Here is a 27,404-nt window from a genome sequence, read left to right as displayed (position 1 = left end):
AGAAACTTAGAGCCTTGTTCACAGTGGATGTGATAGGAACCAGACGTCTGCAGAGTTCAATGGAAAGTTATTGCATAAAATGGTTTGAATGCACTGATCGATGCCCGAGACATTGTGTTATGATAGTTTTGTGATAGATTGTTGACCTGAAATATGTTTTTAAATCCATCCATGGTGGAGACATATATGCAGGTTGTTGTCAGGCAAAATAGTCCCCGAAGAAAACATACTTTCAGATTTATGACTACTTCATCATCATCAGTTTCACATATAACATGCACGTGTGGTTCTGAAAGGAGAATAAATGGCTGCAGTGTTAGTGTTGTAGACATGGTGACTCCTGGTTCCTATCACCACCACTATGAAGAGGTCTAGGTTGGTGAGTTTCTCTAGAATGAAGAAATTTATTTACACCTGACATTTTGGGGGGGAAAAAAGGGAAATAGTGGAATTCCCATTTTTCCAGGTAAGTAGATGAGTTGTAATTCCCCCCCCCAAAAAAAGGACAATATCATTTATCAAAACGTTAATTATTTTAAATCTCTAATTTAGTCAAGAACACGTTACTTTTTCCAATGACATCAAAAGTCAAAGATGAAAAAATACAAGCAGTAATGTATTGTCAATGATTTGGGTGCATGTAAATGGAGACGTGTTCCACATAAAAAAGTCCTCGCCGGAGAAAAAAAAACAATAAAAGAGAAGAAAAAAAACATTTTCTCCAAGTTGCTCTGAGGGGGAAAGAAAAAAAGAGTTATTTGTAGGTTTGGTAATGTTTCTCAGTGCTGTTCTCCACATTTCCTGTTCAAAAACTCCAGGCGTTTGTGTGCATGGCCACTCTTCAGTTCACCATGACTGGGTAAAGTTGGCTTTTGTGAAATGATGTGGGGTGCGTTCACATCTGGCGGGGAGTTTCGGCACGCCTCTGAGTCTGTGCGAGTGTCTCTGAACATCTGTGTTTCCAGACCCCACATTGTTTTGTTGCTTTGCATTGATTTTTTTTTTTTCCTCCCCTCCTACCAACTCCCATGTCGGCTCTTTGATTCCTCCGGGATTATCTTTAGAGATGTTCTCAAGGAAGTATGCACACCTCCTAATCATCTCTTAGGACTTTCTAGTGGCACTTTTTAATCTACTTATTTAACTCACTCCTACATGTACATTTTACAGTGGGCTTCAGCGTTCCCATTGTTAAGATTTTAAGCAATAGTTAGGGTAAACTGAAAAAAATTAAACCTTTCCCAATTTGCCCCAAACCGCAAAGGTTTTGATTTAAAAGTTAAAAGATTTAAATTTAAAAATTAAAGTTTTAAAGTTAAAAGTTATTGATTTTGGTGCACCTGATCTCTGCTAGATCTTCCTATCATCTGCACATACAGTATGGAATGGGTTTTTTATAAAACATTGGATTAAAATAACTTAAGTGACAAAAAAAAAAGTTTTGTACATTTCATATATAGCGCTGTGCAAAAGTCACAGACCACTCTACATTAATCATTTTCATAATTCCCAATCAAAATGTAAATTATGCAAGTTATTTTTCAGTAGCAGGGAAAAAATCTGGAAAAAAATGCATACTATGCAGATATTTGTCAACTTAGAATATCAGAATAAAAAAAAAGATATTTATTTGACTCATAAAAACACAAATATGACTACGACTGCATCATCTTAGCCACATTTGGGATACATTAGCAATGCCACATCTACTCCTTAGCAACCACTCGAGGTAGCACAGCAATGGTGTAGCATCCACTTAGCAACCACCTGGGATATCACTACTTAAACAGTAAGCAGTGATTTAATGCATTTAACCATTTCCATGCCTCTCATATTCCAAGTCTCATATTAATTATGGTTATCATCCTTGGTTTCCAAGATGCCAAGATGGTTTCAAATTAGCACCTAATACTTTTGCACAGCGCTGTATATGTAACAGAAAATTACACAAAAGCCTTAACAACTAAATATATCACATTTTAGACGGAATGTTTAGCATGTCCAACCTGGTTCTGGGGTGGTCAGTCCACCATCAGCTTCTTTTTGATGTGATGTGTCTCTCTCCTTTTTTCAGTGAGGTCCTTCTTGACAGCTACACGTCCTTTCAGACCCATAACGCAGACCCATATACTAAGAGTAATTATCCATTTGCAATATTTTGTATCATTAACCTCAATTTTATAAGGCATTTTGTATTATATGTTATATATATAACTTTCTCAGTCATTTTAATTACATGATTCAAGGCTAAAACGTCTTCATTGTTTTAGGGTTTCCGAGTAATTGTTTGCGAGTTTTGAAATTGCACATGATTGGCATGCTTATAAAAGCCAACTGGCTGTTCTTCATTTTCTTTTTAATATTATTCTGCAATGTCATTCCGCCAACAGCTTTCCAGAACCACAAAACTTTGCAGGATTGTAGTGTCTGTGCAATAGCTTAGTAACACTAGTAGCAACCACCTGGTATAGCTAAGCAAAACCTTAGCAACCATCTATGACAGCATAGCACTGGCCTAGCAACACCTTAGCAACTGCCTGGCTTACTATAAAACTGGCCTAGCAACATTGTAGCAACCACCTGGGATAGCAAAGCAACAACCTAGCATTGCCTTAACAACCACCTGGGATACTGTTCCAACAGTGTAGTGACATCTTAGCAACTACCAAGCAACACCCTAACAAGCTGGAACACCATAGCAACCTGTTAGCAACACCATAGCAACTGCCTATTTTGCAACTGCTTTATCTTTTGAATGCTATTAGCTGGCTTCATCAAGCCAACTTAAAATTTGATTGCAAACTTTTGGACTGTGATTCCAAAGTTTTGAATGGTAGCTTATAAATAAAAGTCCTTTTAGTCCACACAATAGAAACATTAAAGAGTTATTACTAATTACTAAGTTCTGGCAGGTAGATCTCTTATGTTGACTAGAAGCCTAAGAATCTAGAAGCTCCTGAACCTCTAATTGGTGTTTAATCACCTCCTTATTATAGACACATCAGGGTCAATCTACAACAAATTAAGACTTTAGTCCATCCCACCATCTAGATTCAAGATGAATTCTATGTTTACTGGCTTAGAGCGGATCACTGTGGGACTACAGGGATTCGCCATAGGACTTAATGACTTGAAGGTAATGGTTAATGAGTGGAGGATCGACCTGTTGCTTAATGTGTACACTAATGGAAAAACAGCCAGTCAGCCAAGGCCACTAGAGCGTGCAGAGCTCATAAATAAGCCCACCTCAATATGATCAGCTCATTACCAGAGGACTAGGGAATCCGCTTCATTAATCGATCCATATAGAACTGTTAAGTTTTCGGAAAGAAAAGCAAAAGCTGGAGAAATCCACAGAAGATAGTGGCTGTACTATTCATTATTAATAGGAATTTAGAATGTACTGTTGTATTGTTCATGAAATTGCACCACAAAAACAAGACAAAAAAAAAGTAATCATTCAGGACAATTTTTTTTTTGGCAATATTTTAAAATCAACTAACAGAATCTGAACACTGAAATTTGCAGGAAAATGTAATTTTCACTTAGAAAATCAACTGGAATTTGCTGATAGATATTAGTATTTAGCTAATTATGCTCTGTTCTCATGAGGACTGGAATGCGAGACAAAGATATTAACACAGATAATAAATGTTAACACAGATAAATGAAATGTTCCTTTAATTGACATCATTGCTACAAATTCTTTGCTAAAGAAAAGCTGTTTGCTAAACTAAAAAAATGGTAAAACTGCGACATATTACTGACCACTAGTTGCATTACTTTTACAATAATTTACTGATCTATATTAATAGTATATAACAGTAAAATAGCCTGCTTAACACTTACAATAATCAGCTGTAACTAATGAATTTAGTAAGTTCCTGTTTTACATAATGATTTTCAAATTATTAGGACTTAGTAGCTAGAACTGTATTTACATTTGAAAAACATGTCTACATTGAAAACATGTCTACAACTTAAAGACAAACTAACATGAATCAAGGAACATATTTTTTCACCATGTTTTGCACTGTATATCACTGCTGTTGTAATAAAACCTTGTATCTCCATTTTTGCCATTTTTCTTGGTATAATTTGACCATGCCTGTTGCCCTTTATACTGGTTGAGAATTTCAAGATGATTGGACAAAAAAAAGGCCAAAATAAATTGTACAAAAAATCTGGTTCTGTTGAATTACAGTAAAAGTAAAGTATGTTTTTCCTTCTCCTGTAAAATTATGATACGGGAGGTGTGAGGTTTTGTTCCAACATCCATTTCCATATCTCAAATAAGTTTTACAGCATTTGCACCAACATGACCCAAAAATCTCAGTTGCTAACATGCTCAACATCATCTTGACAGTAATTTGCTGCATAATTACTTAAAATATTTTAAGACTTGATTTTACAGTAGTTGACTGTGTACATTCAGTGTTTACTATTGTGAAATCCTGGCCAAATTAAGACTGGTATATATTAGTTATATAACAGCCTTCATATTGTATTTGGTTTTGGATTCAGCACAAATAGCTCAAATTCGATCATAACATTTGAATCCAGCAGCAAAAAGACGGTGATATTAAACCGAAGTGCAGCTGTTATGCCAGTTTAATGATGTTCGTTAATATTTCATGCATAGTGGTGCTCAATATAATGTAATTAAAAGTGACATGAAGCCCTGAGGGGTTCTCCACTACTTCACTTATTGTTTACTGTTATTGGCTGCTAGCTTACATATTTCATTAACTTCATGTTTCATATTGCAAGCGTATTCATCAAAAACTGAAATGGGCTTGTTGTGCAGCGTCTGCGTTTTTAGCATGCTAAAAGTTCATTGCACTTTGGAATGGCAAGCAAACCTCCCATCCCAGCTTTTCCCATAATGTTCCAGAGATTCCCAGATGTAATATACTTACAGGTTTCCGATTTGACAGAAAGCTTTTAAGCAGACATCAGTTTGACGGCAGGGCTGCTCTGTTTCATACGAGGTGTCTAAATTGCGTTATTATTTTGAGGCCTGTGTCTGCATGTGTAGTGTGTGCGTGGTTATGAGGGTGTAAAGCTGACACAGCTCCATCAGCTGTAGATAATCACTGACATGTGAAGGCCAGACATGTCACGTTCAGCAGAGCGTCAGGCAGAACTGCGGAAAGAACACAGGGCTCTCTCCACAATGTGTTGCCGTTTTCGTCTCCCAGATTCGGGTTCTCCGCTGTTGTTCTTTATTTTGTAGAGCTGGCTTTTTCTGTAAGCTGTAAGAAGCCGCATATCGACTGCATACGTTCCCAAAAAGACTGCTCCCCAAGAGTTCTTCAGTAAAGGCAATGGCTCTGTATAGAACCAGGAACACTCAAAGAACCATCTGAATGTATTCATGGTTCTTTGCATGGCCAAATTATTCTTCTGTACACTCTTATAAAAGATCAGTTTTTCAAGGCTTCTTTAGTCAAAGGGATGATTTTCTTCGGAACCGTGAGTTCTATATAGAACCAGTGCATGCTTATATTGAATGTGAAGAAGAAGATATGTGGTCAAGTTTAAGTTGGACCAATCTGCCAGTATGGTCACCATGCTTTGGCATGTGTTACCTGAATCATTCCCAGTGTTATTTCGTAGCAGATTTTTATGATTATTTCTAAAACTGGAGCTCAGAAATGTATTAAAAGGAAGGAAATCTCCTAACTCCTGAATCCTAACAACCACTTGTAAGACTTGGAAGACAACCAAACCTGTTCCCATCAGATCCACGGGTGTTTCTGTCCATCCTTACCCTGTGAGAAGACCACTCAGCACTGTGGGTCTGAAAGGATGTGTAGCTGTTCAAGAAGAACCTCACTGACAAAAGGAGATGGACACATCAAACAAAGAGGCTGAACAACGGACTGACCACCCCAGAGTCCAGACCTCAACACCGCTCAATGTGAGTTTTCCTGAATCGTGGGAATCAGAAAATACAACCAATGTCTAAGACTGAACTTTGGAGATGTGGAAAAATGTCCGGGATATCTTCGAAAAACTGAAAATAGGTCTCCTTAAAAAAAATGGAAGCTGAAATAAAGATAAAGAACAAAGACATTACTTTCAATTTTTACTATTATATTTACTTGTTGAGGATTCTGCATTATTTTCAGATTTTTTCCCCATGCTAAAAAATTTATTACTTAAACATAATGGCCATTTTAAGTGGAAATTTAATCAATTAAATGTCATTTTGTTCTTTTGCACACTTTAAAAATGTACCATAAAATTTACAGTAATACCATAAAATGTACAGTAATTTACTGGCAGCAGGATTAACAGTAAAGTACTATATATATATATATATATATATATATATATATATGGTAAATCTTTTACAGTATTTTAAAGTATATTTAAGTAAAGGACTTACTTTAAATTGCATTGTCTGGTGTGCTCCTGATGTCAATGCACTGCTCTAAATGCCCAGTCTTTTACAGTATGATCCTGTAAAATAACATAACAGCACTTTACTGTAAAAGAAATACTTTAAGTTTACAGCAGTTACTTTTACGATGAAGGTGAAGACATCCAGCCATGAAATAACACACATGGATTACACAGAGAACATATTTATAGATATATTTATAGTTTTAATATCATAGATTTGTATAGAATCATAGCCAGTTTTGCCTTGATGTCAACTTTATGCACTCTTGGCATTCTCTCAAGCAGCTTCATGAGGAGCCACCTGGAATGTTTTTCCACCAGGACTGCAGAGGTTTCACATATGCTGAAGCTTCTTTTTTGTGGCCATTCAAAAAAGAACACAATAATGTCAAAATACATTTTTGAAAAAGAGATAAACTATAAACCTTCACGTTTTTTGGTCAGGGGACTTTTCAAGCATTGAAGTCTTTAGATATGATTAAATATGTCTTTATGATTAAAAGTAAAGCTATATGAATTCGGTTGAATTCGGTGTCTGAACTGTTTAAACGTAAAGTCATGTGATTCCCCCAGGCATTGGTTCTCAAACCAGTCCTCAGGAACCCCAAGGCAGTTCACACTTTTGTTCCTACCCAACTCAAGAAAACATAGGAATGGAGCAAAATGTTGACCCCTGAGGACCTTTTAGTGGATGGTTCTTGGAAGAACTTTTTGTAAACAAGATGTGCAACTATGAAAAAACTTTTTTAAAGCTTGAAGAACATCAACATAAAGAGGTTCTTTGCCACATTTTATAGAACTGTAAACATACAAACAAAAATCTTTTGTTATGATACACCCTCCAGAATGTACATCACCATTCAGATGTTTGGAATCACTGTTTTATTTATATAAAACCAATTTGTTGACAAGACAATGCTATATCTATGACTACTTTACCATTTCAGAAGAAAGGTAGATTCCACAATGATTAAGAAAGCTGTATGGCACTGAGAATAAAGTTGTATTAACATTACCATCTAGAATGCCTTGTACTTAAAAGTGGTGATTGAATCTCAGATGTCCTTAATTACATCACTTCAGTCTATTATTATATATATAGATGAGAGTAATATTAACTTATGAGCTTCTTGATGTCTCCATTGACCCCAATCTTGAACTATTCACTCGTAAAAAAGATGGTCCTTCAAGGGTCCTTTAGGAATGGTCAGGTGGTCAGGGAATGGTTCTCTTTAGAGCCATGAGTTCTATATGGTGTAATCATATTTGTGTATGGTGAAATCAATTTGTTGTATATGGTTCTATATAGCACCGATGAAGTTCTTCTATTCTGTTACAATGTTAAGCTCGTAACAATAGAAGAACCATTTTGGCGCCAACTTTTCAAATTGGTTCTCTGTAGAACCGGTTACAACACATTCTTGATCAAACTGAAGAACATTTCACCAACCATTAAAGCATGAAGTGGTTCTACATAGAACTCTCAGTTCCATAGAGAACCACTCTGTTTACTAAAGAACCCTTGAAGAACCATCTATTTCAACCACTGTATAAGCTATTATTAAACAAAATGACAGCTATTATTGGAATGACACGTGATTCCCAACTTTTGTACAGTGGTGTAGATGCTTATAGACGAAAAGTTTGATGGCAGTCAATAATTGACAGGATTTTTGGACAAGGTGAAATTTCATTGTGTTGTTTGAGGGACTGCTAGGTCGTTGGCAACTCCGCTGTGGAGCAACCAACAGTGATATTATATATATAATAGTGTCATTGTACATTTCATCGGCTGAAATTGTACATTTCAGCTAAATTTGCTGCTGGTGTATGCAAAACTGGGTGTAATTGACAACAGATGTAGTTGGTCTGAAGTTAAGCACTTAGTTTTGGGTTTTATGCCCATTAGTTTGGTTGCAGGTACTCAAGGATGACGGGTACTGTTGTGTTTATTTAGCTGCAGGTGGTAGATAAGAAGGAGGCTAAGAGGGGAGGGTGGTGGGGGGGTGGAGAGCTTTATAGTTATCACGCTGTACGTCAGACACACACAAACTTAAATAATGTCACGCTGCTCAGAGGTCCTGTCTGAAGAGGGCACGAGCAGAAGCCGGCAAACAGACCTGCTTCATAAGGTTTCCACACTCAAGAAGGAAAAAAGAAAAGAAAACAGCACCAAATTTTTGAAAAATTACCCTGTCCTCTTTAATTCTTCCTGACCGCCCAGCATTTACATTTGTAAGCCAGTGTAAAATGAGTGTGTGACGTGTCTGAGATAGTTCATGAGTCCGATTTGGGCAGCAGCTGTGCGTGTCGGCACTTCTCCGCAATAATCTACGACTGCTGGATGGAAATGAAGTTTTTTTTCCCTAGTTTATCAGAGCACTGATCATGCATTTCACTTATTTGGCGGTGATACCAGAGTTTACACCACCTTTCCTTCATGAACCTGAAAGTACATATGCCTAGTTCTGGACTACGTTTTCCTTACAATGGAGAGTCTCAATTCAGAATACTGTGGAGGTCAGGAATCCTACCCCTAATATTGAAAAATTCCATGCAAGAATTTTTGATGTGTAGTAGCTATTTTTCCTACTGTTCAGTTACTGTATGTAGTTTATGCCGGATACAGTTCTATATAAATGTTTGTATACCAAATGAGATGCTTTGTTGATTTTCTAAGTGGAAATAAGTTCATGCGTCCTCTACAGAGAACAAGCTTTGATATTTTATACTATTTTATATATATATATATATATATATATATATATATATATATCAAAAGTCTAATGTGCCTTGACTTCTGCACAGGCCACAAGAATTCCATCCATTTTTCAAAAGTTTCCAGATAATTAAACAGATAAGTGGGGATTGCTGTGAAATGCGCCATTCAGAAGCTCACCCAGTCAAAATCGTTCACAGTGGTGGTGAAAGGAACCAGACGTTCACCTCTAAAAGCTCCCACATAGGAAGCTATTACATGAAATGGTACTCAGCCTGCTACTTTGGAGACATTGTTGTTCAAAAAGCTTATTGGCTAAGATCTTTGTTAAATGTTTTCCTTTACAGGGAACAAACGTAAAACGACATTTTTGTGGAATTTTTAGTGCACATTTTTATTAATTTGCTGTATTTAGCATGATGGGAAAGAAACATAGGGAATAAAATGGCATAACTTTTGTAGAAAAAAACTGCATATGACCATATATATATATATATATATATATAAAATTTCACATATATATATATTAAAAATTCCACAAAAATGTCATGTTTAGAAATAATTAGAAAAAAACATTGCTTGCAACCACAGGAACAAACCATTTTTACAGTGCAGTAAGTTTTTACTGTGTAAACATCTGAGAAAATGTCAATTAACACCACTTATCTGAGTAGTAAGTTAAGTTTTTGTTCAAAAAGTCAAACATTAAAATAAATGCAAGTAAGCAAATAAACAACACAGAGTGATCCGACATCTGTCAGCTTTCCAAAGCTGCCTTGAAGAAAGATCAGTATTTACAGTTACCATTCAAAGTCTAGCCAAAGTCAGTCCATCCTTACATTAAAAAGGGTGTTTTGTTCTGTCACTGTAAACTTCAATTGAACTGTGTTTGTCTTTATTTGTATCTATTCTCATGTGATATACTGCTTTTACTGAAAACATTACGGAAAAACTGTTTTGTGAATGTGTCAAAGTAGCCAGCACAATTTAAATTGCACTGCGTGATGGAATTATGCTTTAAAGTTGTCAAATGACTATGTTAATGTCTAAAGTTGGGTGGAATAACTGAGCTCATATTATTGGTGACTTAACTTGGCCAACTGGCACCTTCAAGTAAACATAGTCATCTGTCACACAATGTGTTCAGTTGAGGACGGCTCTGCCATCAGCTACAAAAGCAAATTCCTTCATACTATTTTTATTTATTTATTTTTCCCAAAGACCAAGGGACTGTTGTTTTATGGGTTTCACTTGGCAAAGCTGCATGGAAACATTGTGAACTTTAAAGGGAGCTGAGAAAAACTGTCAATGCTTTTGAAGTGCTTGACATGGGCTGGGTTTGAGACCGTGGATATCCTGTCAATGTGTCAGATACACAGAGAACATACTTGTGGAACTTTTCGACAGCGGTGCACCTCCTCTGCACGACAAGGCGAAATGTCGAAGCAACAGAAGGTTTAACTGACAAAATCTTATATATATATGACGTTTAATAAGGTTTTGAACTAATGCAAGATCTCAAGCTAGACCTCATTAGGTGTGGTCATCCTTACACCACTGGTCACCACCAGCCATCTGCATCTGATCCAGCCTGGTGGGACTACTGAAGAAGTTTACTAGCTGAAGCAGATGTGGCAGATCTACAGGACCAGGGTTGGGGAGAAAAATTGTTATGATTAGTGGGCAAAGTTCTCACAAACAGCTTGGTCTAATAAATAATAAATAAAAAATAAAAACAATGGTCAACCTAGTTCTAGTAGAATGTAAAAGTTATAGAGGAATGACGTTGATATCACTGGAAAATTGCTTTAATGACTCTGCAAAGATAATTCAACTACCTACCAAACTACTGTAGCCTCTTTATGCAGGCCCTCTAGTGGCCATTCTACTACTAATTTACCTCATTCTTTTAATATTTTTAATTAACAAATCAAATAAAATATATTTTCCTGTAATTATGTTGTCCGATTAATTAACACACTGCTGTCTCTCTGCGTATGAATTAAGATTCTATATTGAGCTGCTAGGGAGCAACGATAAACTTTCTGTTTGTTTTGCCAATTTTGCCCTTTCCCATGGAAGTGTCTTCAATCAGTAGAAGATAAAAATGCACAGTTAAGATGATGGACCTGCAAGACCAGCAGAGATTGCTATTTTATGGCAACTGTGCTAAATGGGTGGCTAAACTTTTCCATACTACCGAGAAACAGAAAATGTCACTGGATGGTTCTTCAAAGAACTTCTTTTGGAAATGAGATGTGCGCATTTAAGGAACCTTTTTAGGTTAAAAGAACCTCCACATGATAAACCTACCAACGGTTTTCCCTATACTTTCAAAATTAAGGGCCCAAGAAGGGTTCTCTGTGTGATGCTATAGAAAAACCATCTTCATTCCCTAAAGAACATTGTAGTAGACGTTTCTTTGAACACATATATTTAGATGAGATGTTTGAGGCGTAAAGCCTTAGTTCTCTACTCAGCCCAGGAAACATTGAGGAACTTTAAATTTAAGAATGCGCAATGGAATCTACTAGAAGCTGCTGATGTGGACATGAAAACGTTTTTGAGGTTTCCACATAATGTAAAACCCTTAAATTAGTAAAGAGCCGTTGCATTAAGAGAACATTCTTCATATCTTCACACGTTAAAAATGTGGTTCCTCGTGTGCCTAGAATGGTTCTTCTAAGGTGGAAGACCCCTTTACATTTTTTATGGCATTTGGCTGACGCTCTTAGCCAGAGCGACGTACAATTTGATCATTTTACACAGGGAGGCCAAGGCGGTGTTAGGAGTCTTGCCCAAGGACTCTTAATGGTATAGTGTAGGGTGTTTACCCAGGTGGGGCTTAAACCCTAGTCTACAGTGTCGAAGGCGGAGGTGTTAACCACACTAACTTTCTGTTGGCATCTTTTTTAAAGAGTCTAAAAGCACAAGAACAAGTACTTTTTTTAAAGTTTTTTTTTATGTTTATGATACTACTGTAAACATAATGCAGCTGCTGCTATTGCATTGACTTTGAATTTCTTCGTCTTGTTGTTCTTTATCTGCTGCAATTCATGTTTTGCCCCATCTCTACCAAACGTCAATAATCTGGGTTAGGTGGTACCAGAACGGATTGCAGATCAACTTCCAGCCTTCCAGGGTGGTGGGACCACAGGTGCGTTTCTCTGCCTGCACCTGTTCTGCTGAAACAGATCAGCGTAGATTTCTGACACATTCCTGCGCATTACCCCACCGCATGGACACTCGGCCCGGCTATCCCGCTCTGATCCCAACACAAATTTCCTGCACATCCATGAAATGATTTACTCACAAGCACCAGTTGTCGCTCTGAGTGTGTATGTTTTCTCAGCCTGTCCTCTTGGAAACACCACACACACACACACACACACACACACACATACACATATAGCGGGAGAGGCTTAGCATAGCATTCCTCAGACCACACATCTTGCAGGCTGTGAAAGTGCTTCTTCACGCTCTTGCGCCATTCTGATGCTGCTGCCGCCGCCAACGCTGCTCCATAAAGCATTCACAGTTGTGAGCTGGCCTCCTGCTTGTGTATGAATGGTGCCTGGACAGCAGCGTGGACAGCAAAGAGGAACGGTTTGGGTGGATGTGTTCTTTTGTACAATGAAATCAGTGTCGCGTTTGATATTGCCCCATTGACCAGACCCTCATCGGTCTGACAAACTTAGGTTAGTGGCGAGTTTTGGGCTCAAATGCTATAATCTGTGGTTATAATCGTCAATTTTTTCATGTAGATGTGAAAGGTGGAGTGATCCTATCACATGTAGATACGTTTTAAGGTCTCTATGAGTCTGTGCATCTCATTTCTCACAACAATGATAACAGATGCAACACAAACATGTTGGGTTCTCAAACGAAAATAAAGCCAGTCAGCTCTGGGCACAAGTCCAGTCCAAGTCCATCCCTCATATATGTCATTTTGAGTCAAAATGACCAAGCGGTCTAATTTATTCATTATTCCGTGTCTGGAGAAACAGCAAAGAACATAGATTTAACACAAAATTACCACTAAATATAACGTCCACTTTTCCGCTCTTTGCCTTTATTGCAGATTCCACTCTTTTCAGAAGACCAACTTTCAAACTCCAGGGACATTTCCCCACATCTCCAAATGTCAGTCTTAGAAGTTCAGTGATGTTGAGGTCTGGACTCTGAGGTGGTCAGTCCGTTGTTCGGAGAACAACAGCAGCTTGTTTGTTCGATTTGCAAATGTTCTCCCATCTGTTTGAAGGACCAGGCGAAGACCTCTCGAACCAGGAGCGGATCTCGTTTTTCTTTTTCTCGCTCAAAGATAAGAGCTTTAAGTACTGTCCGAGGGGGGTGGTTTTGGGGGTCTACCAGGTCTTGCAGACCCATTTTGTCTGTGTTATTTAGTCATTCTTGGGGTTCTTATCTTATTTTTCTTTGATTTTTCCCTTTAGTTATGCGAGTAGATTGACTTCTCTTTAGAAATGTCTCTTGAAAATGTTGGTTTTCATAAGAAGTCATAATGCCAAAAATTGTTTTGAATTAATATAGAAGGGAAAATATAATTAGTGTAAAGTTCATACATGTATTATTATTATTATTATTATTATTATTATTGTTATTATTGTTATTGTTGCTGCTAATTCAGTTTTCATCACATACGCAGTAATGTTTTTCAAATGCTGGTTCTGAATGGAATAGGAAAGTGGCTTCATCAACACCTTAATGACATCAATATTGGGAATTCTCAAACAGGAAAATCGCTTATTTCCAAACAGAAATCCACTGTGACACATACAGAGAGTGAACGCTGCTTTTCCTGGTCTTTTTTTTCTTACTGAAGACTTTTCTCCTTTAAGGACAGGGCAGCAGTAATGCTGAACTGGGCCTTTGGGAAAGCAGGAATGGGACTGGGAAATGTATTTGGAAGGGGTCTCCAGAACGCAGTGCAGCGTCCTCGTACTGCAGAAGGGTGGATGCAGCGGGATGGGCTTCGCTGAGAGCTGGGGTTTGAGGGGCTTTGGTAAGGCGTGCTGTAGAGCAGCGCGTAACAGCAAATCTCGGAGACGCACAAATGACAGTAGAGAAACAGATGGCCACTCTGCCTTTGCCCACGCGCGAGAGCGCGGTTGTTTCGGTGTTCGTGCGCGAGCTCTGTGTCTGATTTTACAAGCATTTGATGACGGGGAAAAAAAACTTGTGTTTGTGTTTACTTTAAAAAAATAAATCTGTGTGTGTGTGTTATAACGGAGCTGTTGCAATACTTTTAAATTATGTAGTGTTATTATTTTTTTACGTTAAAATGTATGTCGTTTTATCATTATTATTTTTTAAATTATAAGGAATATATTAAAAGTATCTGCGCGTATGTTCTGATAATACACAGTGTTTATTATTATTATTATTATTATTATTGTTATTATTATCATTATTGTTGTTGTTGTTATTTTTATTATTATTATTGTTGTTATTATTGTTATTATCATTATTGTTGTTGTTATTATTATTATCGTTGTTATTTTTTTATTATTATTGTGGCGTGAACTGCAACTTTCATTCTAAAATAATTACATGCAAATATTGTCGCTGTAACTGTCGCTAAATAGATTTAAATTTTAAATTAATTAGATAGACAGATTAATGTTAGCAATCTTATTCATATATATATGAATAAGATTCATATATATATATGAATTCTATATATATATTATTCTTATATATATATATATATATATATATATATATATATATATATATATATATATATATATATATATATATATAAGCCTGTATAATCATACTATTTTTTTTGTTTGTTTTTTCCATTAATGCTTGTTCTCTTTTCTCTTTCTACGTTTCTTCGCTGCTCTCTCTCTCTCCCTCTATCTCTCTCTCTCCCTCTCCCTCTCTCACTCTCTCTGTCTCCCGCTTCTGCCCTAGCGCACCGCCTTTGACTGCGATACTGACTGCCACCTCTTGACCCTTAGCGCCATACTGAAGCTTGGATTTCCGCGGCTGAAAGCCAATGCCGGAGACCACCCCTCCAGTCCAGCACTCCATCAGGCTAGCTGCTACATATTCATGTTATTTTCGGGTCATTTAACTTCGCTGGGCAGGCGGGGTGGAGAGGGTTGCAGGGGGCTGACGCGAGACAGTAAATCATGAAACAGTAAATCTGGTGCCGTGACCTATTATCCGAGGGATTTTCTGAGAGACAGGAAGAAGACTCTGCAGGCCGCGAGACATCAGAGCCCACACGGTGCTGCGGATCTATTCATACGATTCTCGAGAAGCACGCTTTGACACGGACTCACGCCATTTGAATGCTGTATATTATTATTCAGAGCTCCAGCTTGCACAATAATATCCGTAATATCCGGGAGGCTACATGAAAACAGGGTCTAGCGCAGAGAGAGAGAGAGAGAGAGAGAAAAACAAAAAACCTTAAGTTAAAGATATGGTGACGCCAAGTCCATTTTTTTTAAGTTAACATGATAATGCATGGTGCACCAAATGAAATGGCAAATGACCTGGGCTATAAAAGTTGAGCGCTTGGTTGGTGGCCGTTCATAGGGTCACTGAGTTGCACAGTGTGTCAGGTTAGGCTGAAACATATTTTCACTTTTTTTCAAAGCACTGTTTTCAATTTTGCTCATTTCTTCGTTTTGCAAGCTCACAGGGATGATAAAACATGCCACAAACAATTCATGCCCATCAAGTTGTATTTGATAAATTAGCAATAAAAGCCCATTGACTGACTATTACTGCAGGAGAAGAAGCTACCAAATTCTTAAATGATAGATACTATGGTGTCACGGTCCACTGTTTTGATAAAGCAAGGTATGTATCAAATGGAACTGGAACTACATTGGGCTATAAAAGTTGGTTTGGTTGCTGACCTTCTTCAACACTCAGCCGAATGTTTCAGGTTTGGCAGAAGTGTGTTTCTACACTCATGCTATGCTACAGTTTTGCCATTTTCTGCATTTGACAATTCATTTATACCAATATTGGTACCACAGTTCCATAACTAATACGCATGGAAACCAAATTTCAACCAAATTTTTAAAAAATATTACAACAAATGATCTTATTATATTATACTGAACTAATAAAACACATTTTTTTTGCTATGTTGACTTTTGTTATTGTGAAAATATAGAGTACACTATTGCTGACACTTGATGGAGCCACAAAGGCTTAAAAGTCCAGTGGGTAAGATTTTGGGGATCTATTAGCAGAAATGAAGTGAAGCCATGCTTTTATAAGTATATAATCACCTGTGTTTTTAATAGCTTACAGTGAACCCTTCACATCTCCACAGGGAGCAGGTCCTCTTCCCAAACACTGGCTCGAGAGCGTGCCACGATGTAGTGGCAGCTTGACTTTGGTGGCAACATAGCTGCCAGACGTGGACATAAACATTGAAGAAGACGTAGAAAGAAGAAGAATCAGTAGTAGCTGCTGGGGCTGGCTAACTTTGCGTTGTGAGAAGTTTGAGATGCCAAATTTTGACAAATCGACAACCATGCTTATTGCTTAGCACGAGGAAAAGCAAGGCAGTCGTCTTTGGTGGGAGAACGACATTACGGCTCTCGCGGGAGAATGACATCACACGGCTCCTCCTGGAGCACCATGACAGCCATGTGCTAATTGAATATGACGAACCGTTCCCGGCTCACCTCTGCTCACCTCGGGACTGCACAGCCAGCGACGAGAGACCGAGGGAGTGGAAGGGAGGGAGGAGGGAGGAAAATGGGGAAGAGATTTCCACGATTTATTCAGCTTTTGAACTGTGTGGCTGGCGGTGAAAGCGTCCATAGAAGCCGGCTAATGCTAAGGGCCCTGACTGACTAGCCTAGCCTATTTGTCTGCGTGAGCTGGAAGCAGGAAAAGTGATACCACATGTGAGAGGCATGCAGGGAGAGGAGCCTCTTGACCACCCATAGCATATGATGATACCAGGTGTCTTAGTCTTTGTTCTCTCAGTGCGTATACCTTCATTATATATATATAAAAAATCTGCGCAGCAGATGTCATTGCGAGCAGGGTGAACATCCACCATTGTCCCACGATACTGGCCCCTTCTGTTTGTAATTATAATTCTTGTCAACTCCCCCTTTCCTTTTATGAAGCTCATCCTAAGAGGTGAGGAATGAACGGACTCTGTCTGTGTAGAATAATGAAGTAGTTTTTAGTCTGTGTTGCTAGGTTATTGGGCACCGCTCAGTGTCAGAAAGGTAAACAGTAGGATTGGCTACTAAATGTTGACGAGATATAGGTGCTATTTTTCCATCCTCTAAAGCACCGGTCGCCAATCCTGCTCTTGCAGATCTACCTTCAAGCCAAAATCGAATGCACCTTATCTGACCAAGCAGGGGAAACAATGTTCTGGATCATGGTTGTTCAATCAGGATTGGGCCCGGACTTCAGACCTCCAGGAGCAGGGTTGTTGACCACTGATTTTCCTTACAGAGGAAAAATCTCATGTCTAAGGATCCCAGGCCTCAATCGTGTTCTCAGAAGTCACCTCCTCACTTTAACTCTTGGAAATGTGATGTGCTTTCTCTCCGTAGGTTATATGTTGTTGTTCTGCTTCATACACCCTACTCAAAAAGATCATCTGAACCGTCTCGATTAAAACCTGGTTTTGCTTTCTAATGGGAACTGACTTTAGGCTGCCCATTAGAGACCACAAGTTACCTGTAGAACACCTTTGGATCCTATTAGGAAACCATCGACTGCATCTGGAATCAGTCTCAGGACACCTGTTAAACCAGTAGAATCGTTTACACTGTGATATCAACCCATCAAGAAAACACAGAATTCTAATAACTGTGGTTGTATCATTAGATAATGTGTCATATAAACAAACTTAGACTTAAAAATAAACTCTGACATTTGTGACTAATGGACCACCAGGAACCAACAGAAACCTTTAATGGCTTCAGTGTTTTTTTCTCAGCAGGGTGGACAGAGAACAGTTAAGAAATTGTTTGTTTGAACAAAATAAGGCATTCAGACAGTCTCTAGAGGGGGTAGCCTCAAACCATGCAATGAGTCTTGGGCTAAACCTTCTGTCACATACTTGTGGCGAGAGACGCTGCCATTTTCGTGTCGCATCCTCAGTCATTAAAGGCGAGGCACAGCCAAAAGCATCCACGGCTCTTTCTCTCTGTAGGCAACAGAGCCTTGCCGGGAGCCTTGGATGATCTGTTTGAGCATAATGTATGTATTTTTGATGCTGTAATAGCAGAAAATATCTCACGGAGGAAAAACCTATGTCTCTATTTTTTTATCCAGGTTCTCCTGAAATAGTGTTGATGCACTTGCTCTGAAGGTTTACTATTGAAGCTGAAAAGCAAGATGTCCCAATTCAGTCCAGTTAGATAGTTCTTGGTCCCCCAAACATAGCCAATTTCTATCAATCAAAAATAGGTTTGCAGAAGTATATCAACTGACAAAAAGCACATTCCTAGCAAAAACCTGGCATTGAATTGAAAAACTGAGGCAGCAAAACCAACTGCACTATTTCCTTTCTGTTTTCCTTTCAGCAAGGCCCTCCTAACTGCAGCCCTGTGTGTGTGAGTGTGTCTGCCTCTGCACAGCTGGCCGATAGCAGTGGGGAAGGGTTTGTCTTGCAGAGCTGAAAGGAAGGTAGGACTGTATCCACCATGCAATATTTGCTTATCGGCTGCACATTTGCACTTACTTTGCTCCCAGTACTCCCCCCATGCCCGTTTCTACTCGGTGGGAGGCTCTTGGTCAATGCCACCCTTTGTTGGCTTGCCCCCACAGATAGAGCGATGAGATTGACAGGCCGTAAAACTCGGACCGTCACCCTAACTCTGTCCTTGTTCAAGATTTGCTCTTCCGAAGGCTTCTGCCAACGCAGTCTCGGTTAGCGGGCTGCACAAAAAAAAAAAAAAAAGCTAGGCTTGGGGAAGGTTGTGTGAGACGGTACACATGTGTGGTGGGGTGCTCTAGTCTGGGGCAGTGGAGAACCTGTGGCATGACCTCAAGGAGCATCTTCTCATGAGGGAAGAAAGGAGCAGATTACCTCAGTGATAGATCTCCAGCTAATGATGGATTCAGTGTTGGTGTGTGGGAGATCTTCTGGACGTCTGGCACCATTCCTAGCCTATGTCAAGCTTGTGTTCAGAACACGAACCCTGCCAGCATTCTCTGTTTTCAATGGATGACTACCTCAGACCACTCTCCAGAACACATTTGGAGAAACATCAGAATCACTTTTCATTTCCCTCATTTGTGGACAACGTCGTCTGAAGCTCTGAATGAACAAAACAATAAATGATAGCAGATTCATAACTGTGGCGTCTGGAGCGATGGAAGGTGAATTTGGTTACGTTTCCACAGAATCCTGTGTTCATAGAATTGTGCCATACAGACGTCATAGAGTGTGATAATACATGAACATTGGAAACTGTGTTGTAATGCACTATAACAGGTTGTAGTAGACCTACAATTGACCTTTTTCCCCCCATGCGATGTCACTGCAATCTACCACAAGTGTTTAAATCAAAGAAAACAAGGTGACTTGCCAAACAGTTCGGGCTATTTTCATAGGTGCCTGTGGTCGCAAAACAGATTTGATTACAGAAAGTAGAAATTGACCGATATACTGAAGGATATACTGACCGGTGCTTATGGTGCTCTGTAAGCTATAGTGCACGACAACAAGGATTCGCATCAACAGATATTGTAATTGAGTACAAAATCTGGGTTTATGAAGTCTGAATCATGTAATTTGAACTAGTTGGGAACATTACACAGGTTTATGGCAGGCATTCCCAAAATGGTAACTTATAGGAGAGGGAAGAATGTTCTTAACTTGGAATTCCAGTTAATAGAACAAGATCCCCCCCCCCCCCCCCCCCCAAGTCATTTTGGACCATTTCTCTTGGCAACAGCATTAAGGTATTCAACGTTCTTATGAAGTTTATAATTCTGAGTGCTTTTAAATGTGTCTCATGTATGTCATGTAATGATTATAACGGATCTTATTGCCGGTTAAGGTAACATGTTTCCGTTCATCGTGCCATTTGAGCTCAAAGCAAAGGGTAACAGGACTTTTCCAATCACTCGTTGTGATGTTGCACACCCACCCCCCCTCCCCCCACACCCCACACCCCACAGAAGTGGGTTATAACACTTAAATGTCAGCAAAGCTCTGGAGCAGAGATCTAAGGGGCATGGCTGTATGCGAGAACATTGTCTAGCGTGGCCTGCCTTAAAAGTCTTGGCTGTGTTGTGACGAGGCTAGCCCCCTTCACCCCACCAGTGGCGTCTTTAAATAGGATTAGCAATCACTTAGGCTCTGTATTCGCATTTGTATCCCCATTCGGGGTCACTGGTCTCTTTCGTTGCCCTTTGATCGCCGGGGCGCGGACACCTCTGGTCAGGGCGAGCGCGCACAGACGGAGGACGAGGACAACAACCAAGCGAAGCTGTGAAATTTGTCCCGGAGATGAGGTGACTTCTTCCCCGGTTCAAGACCCCAGCCTCTTTTCACCGCATCCTCTGAAGTGCACCACATAGGAAATGAGCCCCCCAGCCTCCACCCCCCCCCCCCCCCGTGCGCCTACCCTCCAACACATCCTCTTTATGAGCAGAGCCCTGTCTTTTTCACCTGTATCCCAAGCCTACAGTACAAATTCCCATTCTTAAACGCGCAAGCCACCCCTAGCACGCCGTCATCATTTCCATACGGTCTTCTTTTATTACTTGCATTTGCATATATATTAAAGGAATATTGTAGTTTAGCTCCAGGGCGAAACGCAGGGAGCGCGCACTGAGCTTTCTCGCGCTTTTGCATTACCAGAGGAAGCACCTGCTGGAAAAGTTTTGCGCGGTGGAAATTTGTATTTAAAAAAAAAACACCCAGCGGCTTTTGGGACGCCTGCGTTAAAAGGGCCACATGCAAGTGCTTGTTGAGTCCAATGTATGGACTTTATTCCGAGCCGGGAAAAGCTTAATTTATCCATAGCGAAACGCATTGTGCTCCTCTCTTCCACGCAGATTTAACCTATAGGCCTAACGGATTATTTAATGGCATTCCCATTTGGGAGGAGAACCACAGAACGTGCGGTACTCCCCGTGATGTGTTTATTTGAGGCTACGCTTAGGTATTAGCCTTAAACGAGCGCAGTCTAGAGTAGAAAAGCTATATATATATATATATATATATATATATATATATATATATATAGAGAGAGAGAGAGAGAGAGAGAGAGAGAGAGAGAGAGAGAGAGAGAGAGAGAGATTTGATGTGTATAAAATAATAATCAATAATCAATAATCAAAATGATAAATATTTAGTGAAGTATGGTTATTTTTTTTTTTATTGTGTATGAGGCTAGAATCTAACTAATCTAAGTCTTTATAAATTTCCCTACTCTTTAAAATCTTAACGTGTTTTTATTGTAATTGAATTTCTTGCACAGCTTCAAAACCTCGCGCCGTTGCGAAAGTTATAAGAAACTGGCTTGCCGCAATATTAGCAGGGTTTCTTATTTGCCTTAATAGCGCTACCGCAAACGTCGCAGGTCTTTCTGACACCGCGCCAGACGCTGCCCAAACAAACAAACAAACAAACAAACAAATAACCACGTCACATACGACTTTAATCTTTTATTAAAAGATCCCTTCTGTTAAAACGAATGCGCGACATGAATGAAGTAAACACGGGATTAACTGCATTTAAAGCAGGACCAGCGCGAACGGCCTCGTCCCTCGCTGTCCTAATAAATAGTACGTGCCGGCTAATTATTTATGCCAACAGGTGTTGGAGAAATCTCACGCTTAATGGGGGTCTATGGTTATTTTAAAAATATGATAAAAAAAATAAAGAAAAGACTAAAAGTCTGAAGAGCGGAGCCTCCTGAAACACTGAGCTCACGCCAGAGACTATCCGCAGTATCCGGCTCACGTCACGGTGAAAGAAATGAAGGGGCTAATTCGTTCGCAAATTGCCATTTTTGCGAGGATTGCGAAGATTGGCTCCCCCCAAATGCGTATTGATCACATTCGCAACTCCCACCAGCCTGGTGCCTGCGCCGTCTCGGGCCTCACTCAGTTCATTAGCGTCATTATTAGATCTATACGTGGTAGTTTAAGAGCCTATTAGAGAAATATGTGCACGATCAAACTTCCGCGCTGATGCTTAGCGTTGATTTCGTTCCAGAAAAAAAAAACAAATTAAAATGAACGATTATTAATTCTGATCTAAATTGTTTTGGAGCCAGGAGAATTAATTATGCAAGAGTTTTATTAGTACTTTTATACGTGCCAGTAGCGCAAAAATACGCAGTAGAAAAAAAAACGATAAAGCGTGTAAAAAAGCAAAAAAAAACGAAGTATGACCGTTTTTTTTACCAGCGTTGGGCATTTGTCCGGGTGGCCAGTCAACAGGGTTATTTATGTACGAGCAGCAGCAAACTGGCGAGAGTCCTAGGAGCGAATTCATTGCGTGTTAAAAAAAAATAAAACAAAAAAAAAACGAATTAAACGAAGAGCGTGAATAACGTTAGTGTAGCTGAGTGGGCTGAGTTAAGATATATAAAAATAACTATTTTAAAAATGTCACTTGAGTCTAGATTGAGTTTAGACGCACTAGTCTCAAGTGGAGGCCAGAGTACAGGAACGAGTTCTTGACTCATGGTGTAAAACGGGCCTCCAGGAACTGAAGAGAGCAACGCCAGGCGTTTGAATACACTTCAGACATCTCCATAGAATCGCTGATGTTCATTCCTCCAGCCTTGGAATGGGTGTTGGAACTCCTCTGGAGGACTTTATGGTATGAAGAAGGTCTTGATTTTTATGTTAGCATCATGGGATGTTTTTCCATCTGACCTCCAGGTGTGTTTCATGTTTAAAGTTATGTAAACAGCCTGATAAATAAATAAAGAAAGAAAGAAATATATATATATATATATATATATATATATATATATATATATATATATATATATATATATATATATATATATATATAGGCTTCCAACGATTTATCAGTCTTCAGACGCATGGATCTACAGAGAGTGCCTAAGCCAACTGGTACCATATCAGCCCGTTTAAATTCCCGTGTAAAAATAAAGAAAACCGCAGATGATCCCCAGCACTCAGTCCGGGAGCTAGCAAGGGTTTAACGGTTATCTTGTGGTCATGACTTATTTGCGTTGAGATCTTAAAACAAAGGCTGTTGTCTCGCTATCACAACCTGTTTGTCTTGTGCTATCAAAATCCAAAAGGTGTCGAGAAAAGTTCAACTACATCGCGGCCTCTCAGCAGGGATCCGACTAGGCCTTAATATTTCAACTGGACTGCGATCTTGTCCAGCGTCTGGCTGGGCCTCTCCAAAGCCTTGCGTCCCTCACATGGACGAGGCTTTTTCCCTCTGTTGCCAGACTTTGTTTTGACTGCCTACGCTGACCCTTTAACCTGCAGGAGTGCTGCAGTGAGAGCGATGCACCAGTCATCGTCGTGGGCACTCGGGGCTCGAGATCACTACTGAGATCTACTGCTAGTTGCAGTATAATACGGCCTGGCTGGACCACTAGATTCCACTGCTTCAGCTAAAAGCCCCCTTTCGCGGTTCCAAAGGCAGCCTCGCCATCAGGACCGTCCACAGCGTGAGGGATAAAAGCGTCAATGCTTCAGACTTATTATAGGCTCGTATGTGGATGGTCGATGCTATCAGCCGAGTTACTGAGTTACTGGGGGTGGGGGGGCAGTGGCGTTTAATATCATATTATATAGTATAATATAATATAATATCATATAATATAGTATAATATATTATCATATAATATAACAGCTAATTGTTATTGATTATACAATACGTTTCTGTAGTAGGCAAATCGTACCATTCATTTATGTGTGTGTGTGTGTGTGTGTGTGTGTGTGTGTGTGTGTGTGTGTGTGTGTGTGTGTGTGTGTGTGTGCGCGCGCACTAACAGCTCGCTGACAGGCTTACCAAATGCCTGGAAAGGGCGCGGGAAAAAAAAGAGCCACATTCAAAATAAAGAAATAACGCGAGGAAACGCGTCCAAGAGGTACAGCGAGGCGAGTGACCGCAGCCCAGTGGATTGTATGGCGTGGACGTTGCGAGTCTGTGTCATAGCTGCACTTGGTGTTAAAGTAATTCAAATACATACATACATAAATAAATAGATAGATAGATAAATAAATAAATAAATAAATAAAAGAATCGTTTTGCAGTGGAGCCATGTGCCGTCTTATTATAATATCACAAAGCATTTCAGTTTAATGCGAGATATTGAAAGTGGTAAAATAACTTAGACCGGATGAAGACTCAACTAGGACCCAGATGATGAATTTGAAATAATAATAATAATAATAATAATAATAATAAATGCCACGTTACAATTGTTTTTACACTGCTGGCATCCAGTGGTAGAAAACAAACAAACGAACGAACAAAAAATAAAAATAAACAATGGCACGTTCTACCTTTTCTTTTTATTATTTCAGACAACATAATCTCTAAACATATTAAAATCTTTGGCTTGAAGCGTCGGTTGTTCGGTCACGCGTGTGTGGGTCGGTCGGTGAGATAGATAGGGGGACTTTTAGAAGTTTTCATAGACACAAAAAACTACTGAGCGACGACATCAGGGAGAGGGGGTGGGGGGGTGGAGTGGGGTGGGTGAGGGGGGGGGGGTTGGGGTTTGTGGTGAACGGTAAAAACGTCCAGCAAGTAAGGAGACGCACAGGTAACCCCCCCTCCCCCCCCTTACCTGAATTTAAATATATACATCTTACAGTTGTTTTTTTTTTTGTTTTTTTTTTAGCTATATATAAATCTCCATAGTGTTCGTATTTAGATGCTTGGCCCTGTATCGTAGCCTAGGATAGATCTGCTTAAATAAGGTCTCTTGGAGAGCTCGCCTCTTCCCCTCTTCCCCACGCGTCTGCCGCACGGAGGACGTGGAGGACACGCCGGGGGTCAGCGTCTATAGCCTTCGCTTACAAGAGAACGAGAGGGTCACTCGCTGTCCTCCTTCTCGTCTTGCACCGTGGTGGTGGAATGGTTGTAAAGTCCCTGGGCCATGAGCTGCAGGGCCAGGCCGTTCTTGAAGCCGCTGGCCTTTTTGATTTTGGCCCGTTTGTTCTGGAACCAGATTTTGATCTGGGACTCGTTGAGGTTGAGTTCTTGGGCGAGCGACTGCCTCCGCTGCTCCGTGATGTAGCGGTTGGCCTGGAACTCGGCCTTGAGTCTCTGCAGCTGCTCGGCCGTGAAGGCCGTCCGCGGCCGCTTGTCCTCCTTTTCGGTCTTCTTCTTCTTCAGTCTGCGCGTCCTCGGGCCTGGTGTGGAGACAACAATGACACGCAGACGTGAATATCATGGAGTCAACGCTGGAAAAGCCAGGGGAAAAGGGATGAGGATGGGAATGACACACGCGGCTGGTAATTGGTTACAGCTCCATGTGCTTCAGATGGATTTCTTGAAATGCTATAACGCGTTCAACTCCTAGTCGAGTAAACGTGTGACTCCACGTGGTCCTCAGTTCTCAAATTCCCTCCTTGGGTTGAATTCCCTTCACACGCGCTTTTCAAAACAAGACAAGGGTTCTCTAGTCTGTTCAGAACCTATATAGCCTATCCATGTTTTACATAGAAACAGTTCGAATGGCTTAAATGGTTCTTTGCATTAGAAACTGGAAATGGTTCTATCGTAGTAGCAAAATAGGTTTCTTCAAAAAGGTTCTAAGCTAGAACCAAGTCTTAAGAACCATTTCGCTATGCCAAAGAACCACTGAAGCCTTTAGCAATGAACCTTTGAAGAACCTTTTTTCCCATTTTTTTTTTTTTTGAAGACATGTTCCTTCAAAGGTTCTTTGGTCATTTTAGTGATTCGCAATGAGTTCTGCATAGAACCTTTTCGTGTTTCTGTATAGAACCACTATGTTTATTTAATCATCTCTGAAGAGCCATCGTCTTAAATATGTCTCGTTTTTCGGCTTTTTTAGGAAATTGGCTTTTTAGGAAATTCACTTTTTAGGAAAGAAGCTTTTATTTTCAAACTCAAACAAAGAACAGCATCTAGCAAACTTCGCTTCCCATGCTGGGAGATGCTGGACGTACCCTCCAGCTCCACAGCTGACCTCATCCCTTTTTCTGTCCTCCTTAATATTTATTTCTCCTTACTTTTGCTTTCCTTTATTTTTAGGACATCCTCCTTGTAGACTAGATTGTAGATTCACTGGCTACAAATATGCTGACCGTGTTTTCGTGCACTCTTGATTGGTCCCTCAGTGTAAAAAGTGATGCAGCTTTTAACCCTAAAAGCGCAACTAAACCAGGTTAGGATGAAACTCCGAGATCCCCTGTAAAGTTAAACACACGCGTTCACTGATTACTGGAAGTTCATTCAGACGCCACCCTCCAGCCTAGTTTTACAGCTCGGGTCCCCTCGCCATCGCCAGCTGATCAGACCCTTCGCCTTCATTACTGAGTGTAAGCTCTTCCAGTGATATTCTGTAACATCCCCCTGGGGTTCCTTCTCAAAAACAAAAACACCGAGGCGTGCGTCACCACGTCTCCTGAACGGTGTGCTGAATAAAGACGAGCCTATAGACTGGCCCTGAAGAGCGCGCTGAGCTCTAATCCGCGGGCTCCTGATGACGCGCTGCGGTTTTAGATCTGGTGGCCAGACGGGCTCATCCGAGAGAGTCGCATCCTCTGACCGCCGAGAAACGGCCGGCCAGGCTAGGCCTCGATCCCCGGCCTTTCCTCCCAGTCCCGAACCGCCGAGACTCTGCTCGCCACGTTCAGCGTGAACAGGCTTTTCTTTATGCTCTGCGCCTTGTGAGATCGCGTGATAACAGCCGGGTGTGCGCTGCTTAACTTACACGCTCTGCAGAGGATAAATACATAAATAAATACATAAATAAATAAATAAACTCATCCCCAATGCAACTCTGGCCTTACATTATATTACACTAATATTATATTATATTATATTATAATTATATTACACTATATTATAATCATATTACACTATTATTATATTATATTACACTAATATTATATTACACTAATATTATAATTATATTACACTATATTATAATTATATTACACTAATATTACATTATATTATATTATATATGCACGCTTTTATTTTTCAGGAGCTGCACGTGCGAGCTGTAAATCTCAGCAGGGTCGTGTCAAAACCAAACGAGGCCTTCGGCGTCAACACGTCATCCACACTTTCTCTGTTCTCTGCGCAGCCTTT

The 27,404-nt window shown here is 39.9% G+C and overlaps 1 protein-coding gene across 2 annotated transcripts in view; it reads right to left on the bottom strand.

Moving 5' to 3' along the window:
• Positions 1 to 24,932: 24,932 nt before the first annotated feature.
• The window catches only part of en1b (engrailed homeobox 1b), a 4,511-nt gene continuing 2,039 nt past the window's right edge, over positions 24,933 to 27,404 (bottom strand). Inside the window, exon 2 of one of the 2 annotated variants that reach the window (XM_017714025.2) lies at positions 24,933 to 25,486. In XM_017714025.2, coding sequence (XP_017569514.1) covers positions 25,155 to 25,486 — 332 coding nt within the window. In that variant the 3' untranslated portion in view covers positions 24,933 to 25,154. The remainder of the gene's footprint in view (positions 25,487 to 27,404) is intronic. The other variant, XM_017714027.2, reaches the window with a different exon arrangement.

This window comes from Pygocentrus nattereri, chromosome 12, assembly GCF_015220715.1.
Source record: "Pygocentrus nattereri isolate fPygNat1 chromosome 12, fPygNat1.pri, whole genome shotgun sequence".
NCBI classification, from domain to species: domain Eukaryota; kingdom Metazoa; phylum Chordata; class Actinopteri; order Characiformes; family Serrasalmidae; genus Pygocentrus; species Pygocentrus nattereri.
This window is presented reverse-complemented; position numbering and strand designations above follow the sequence as displayed.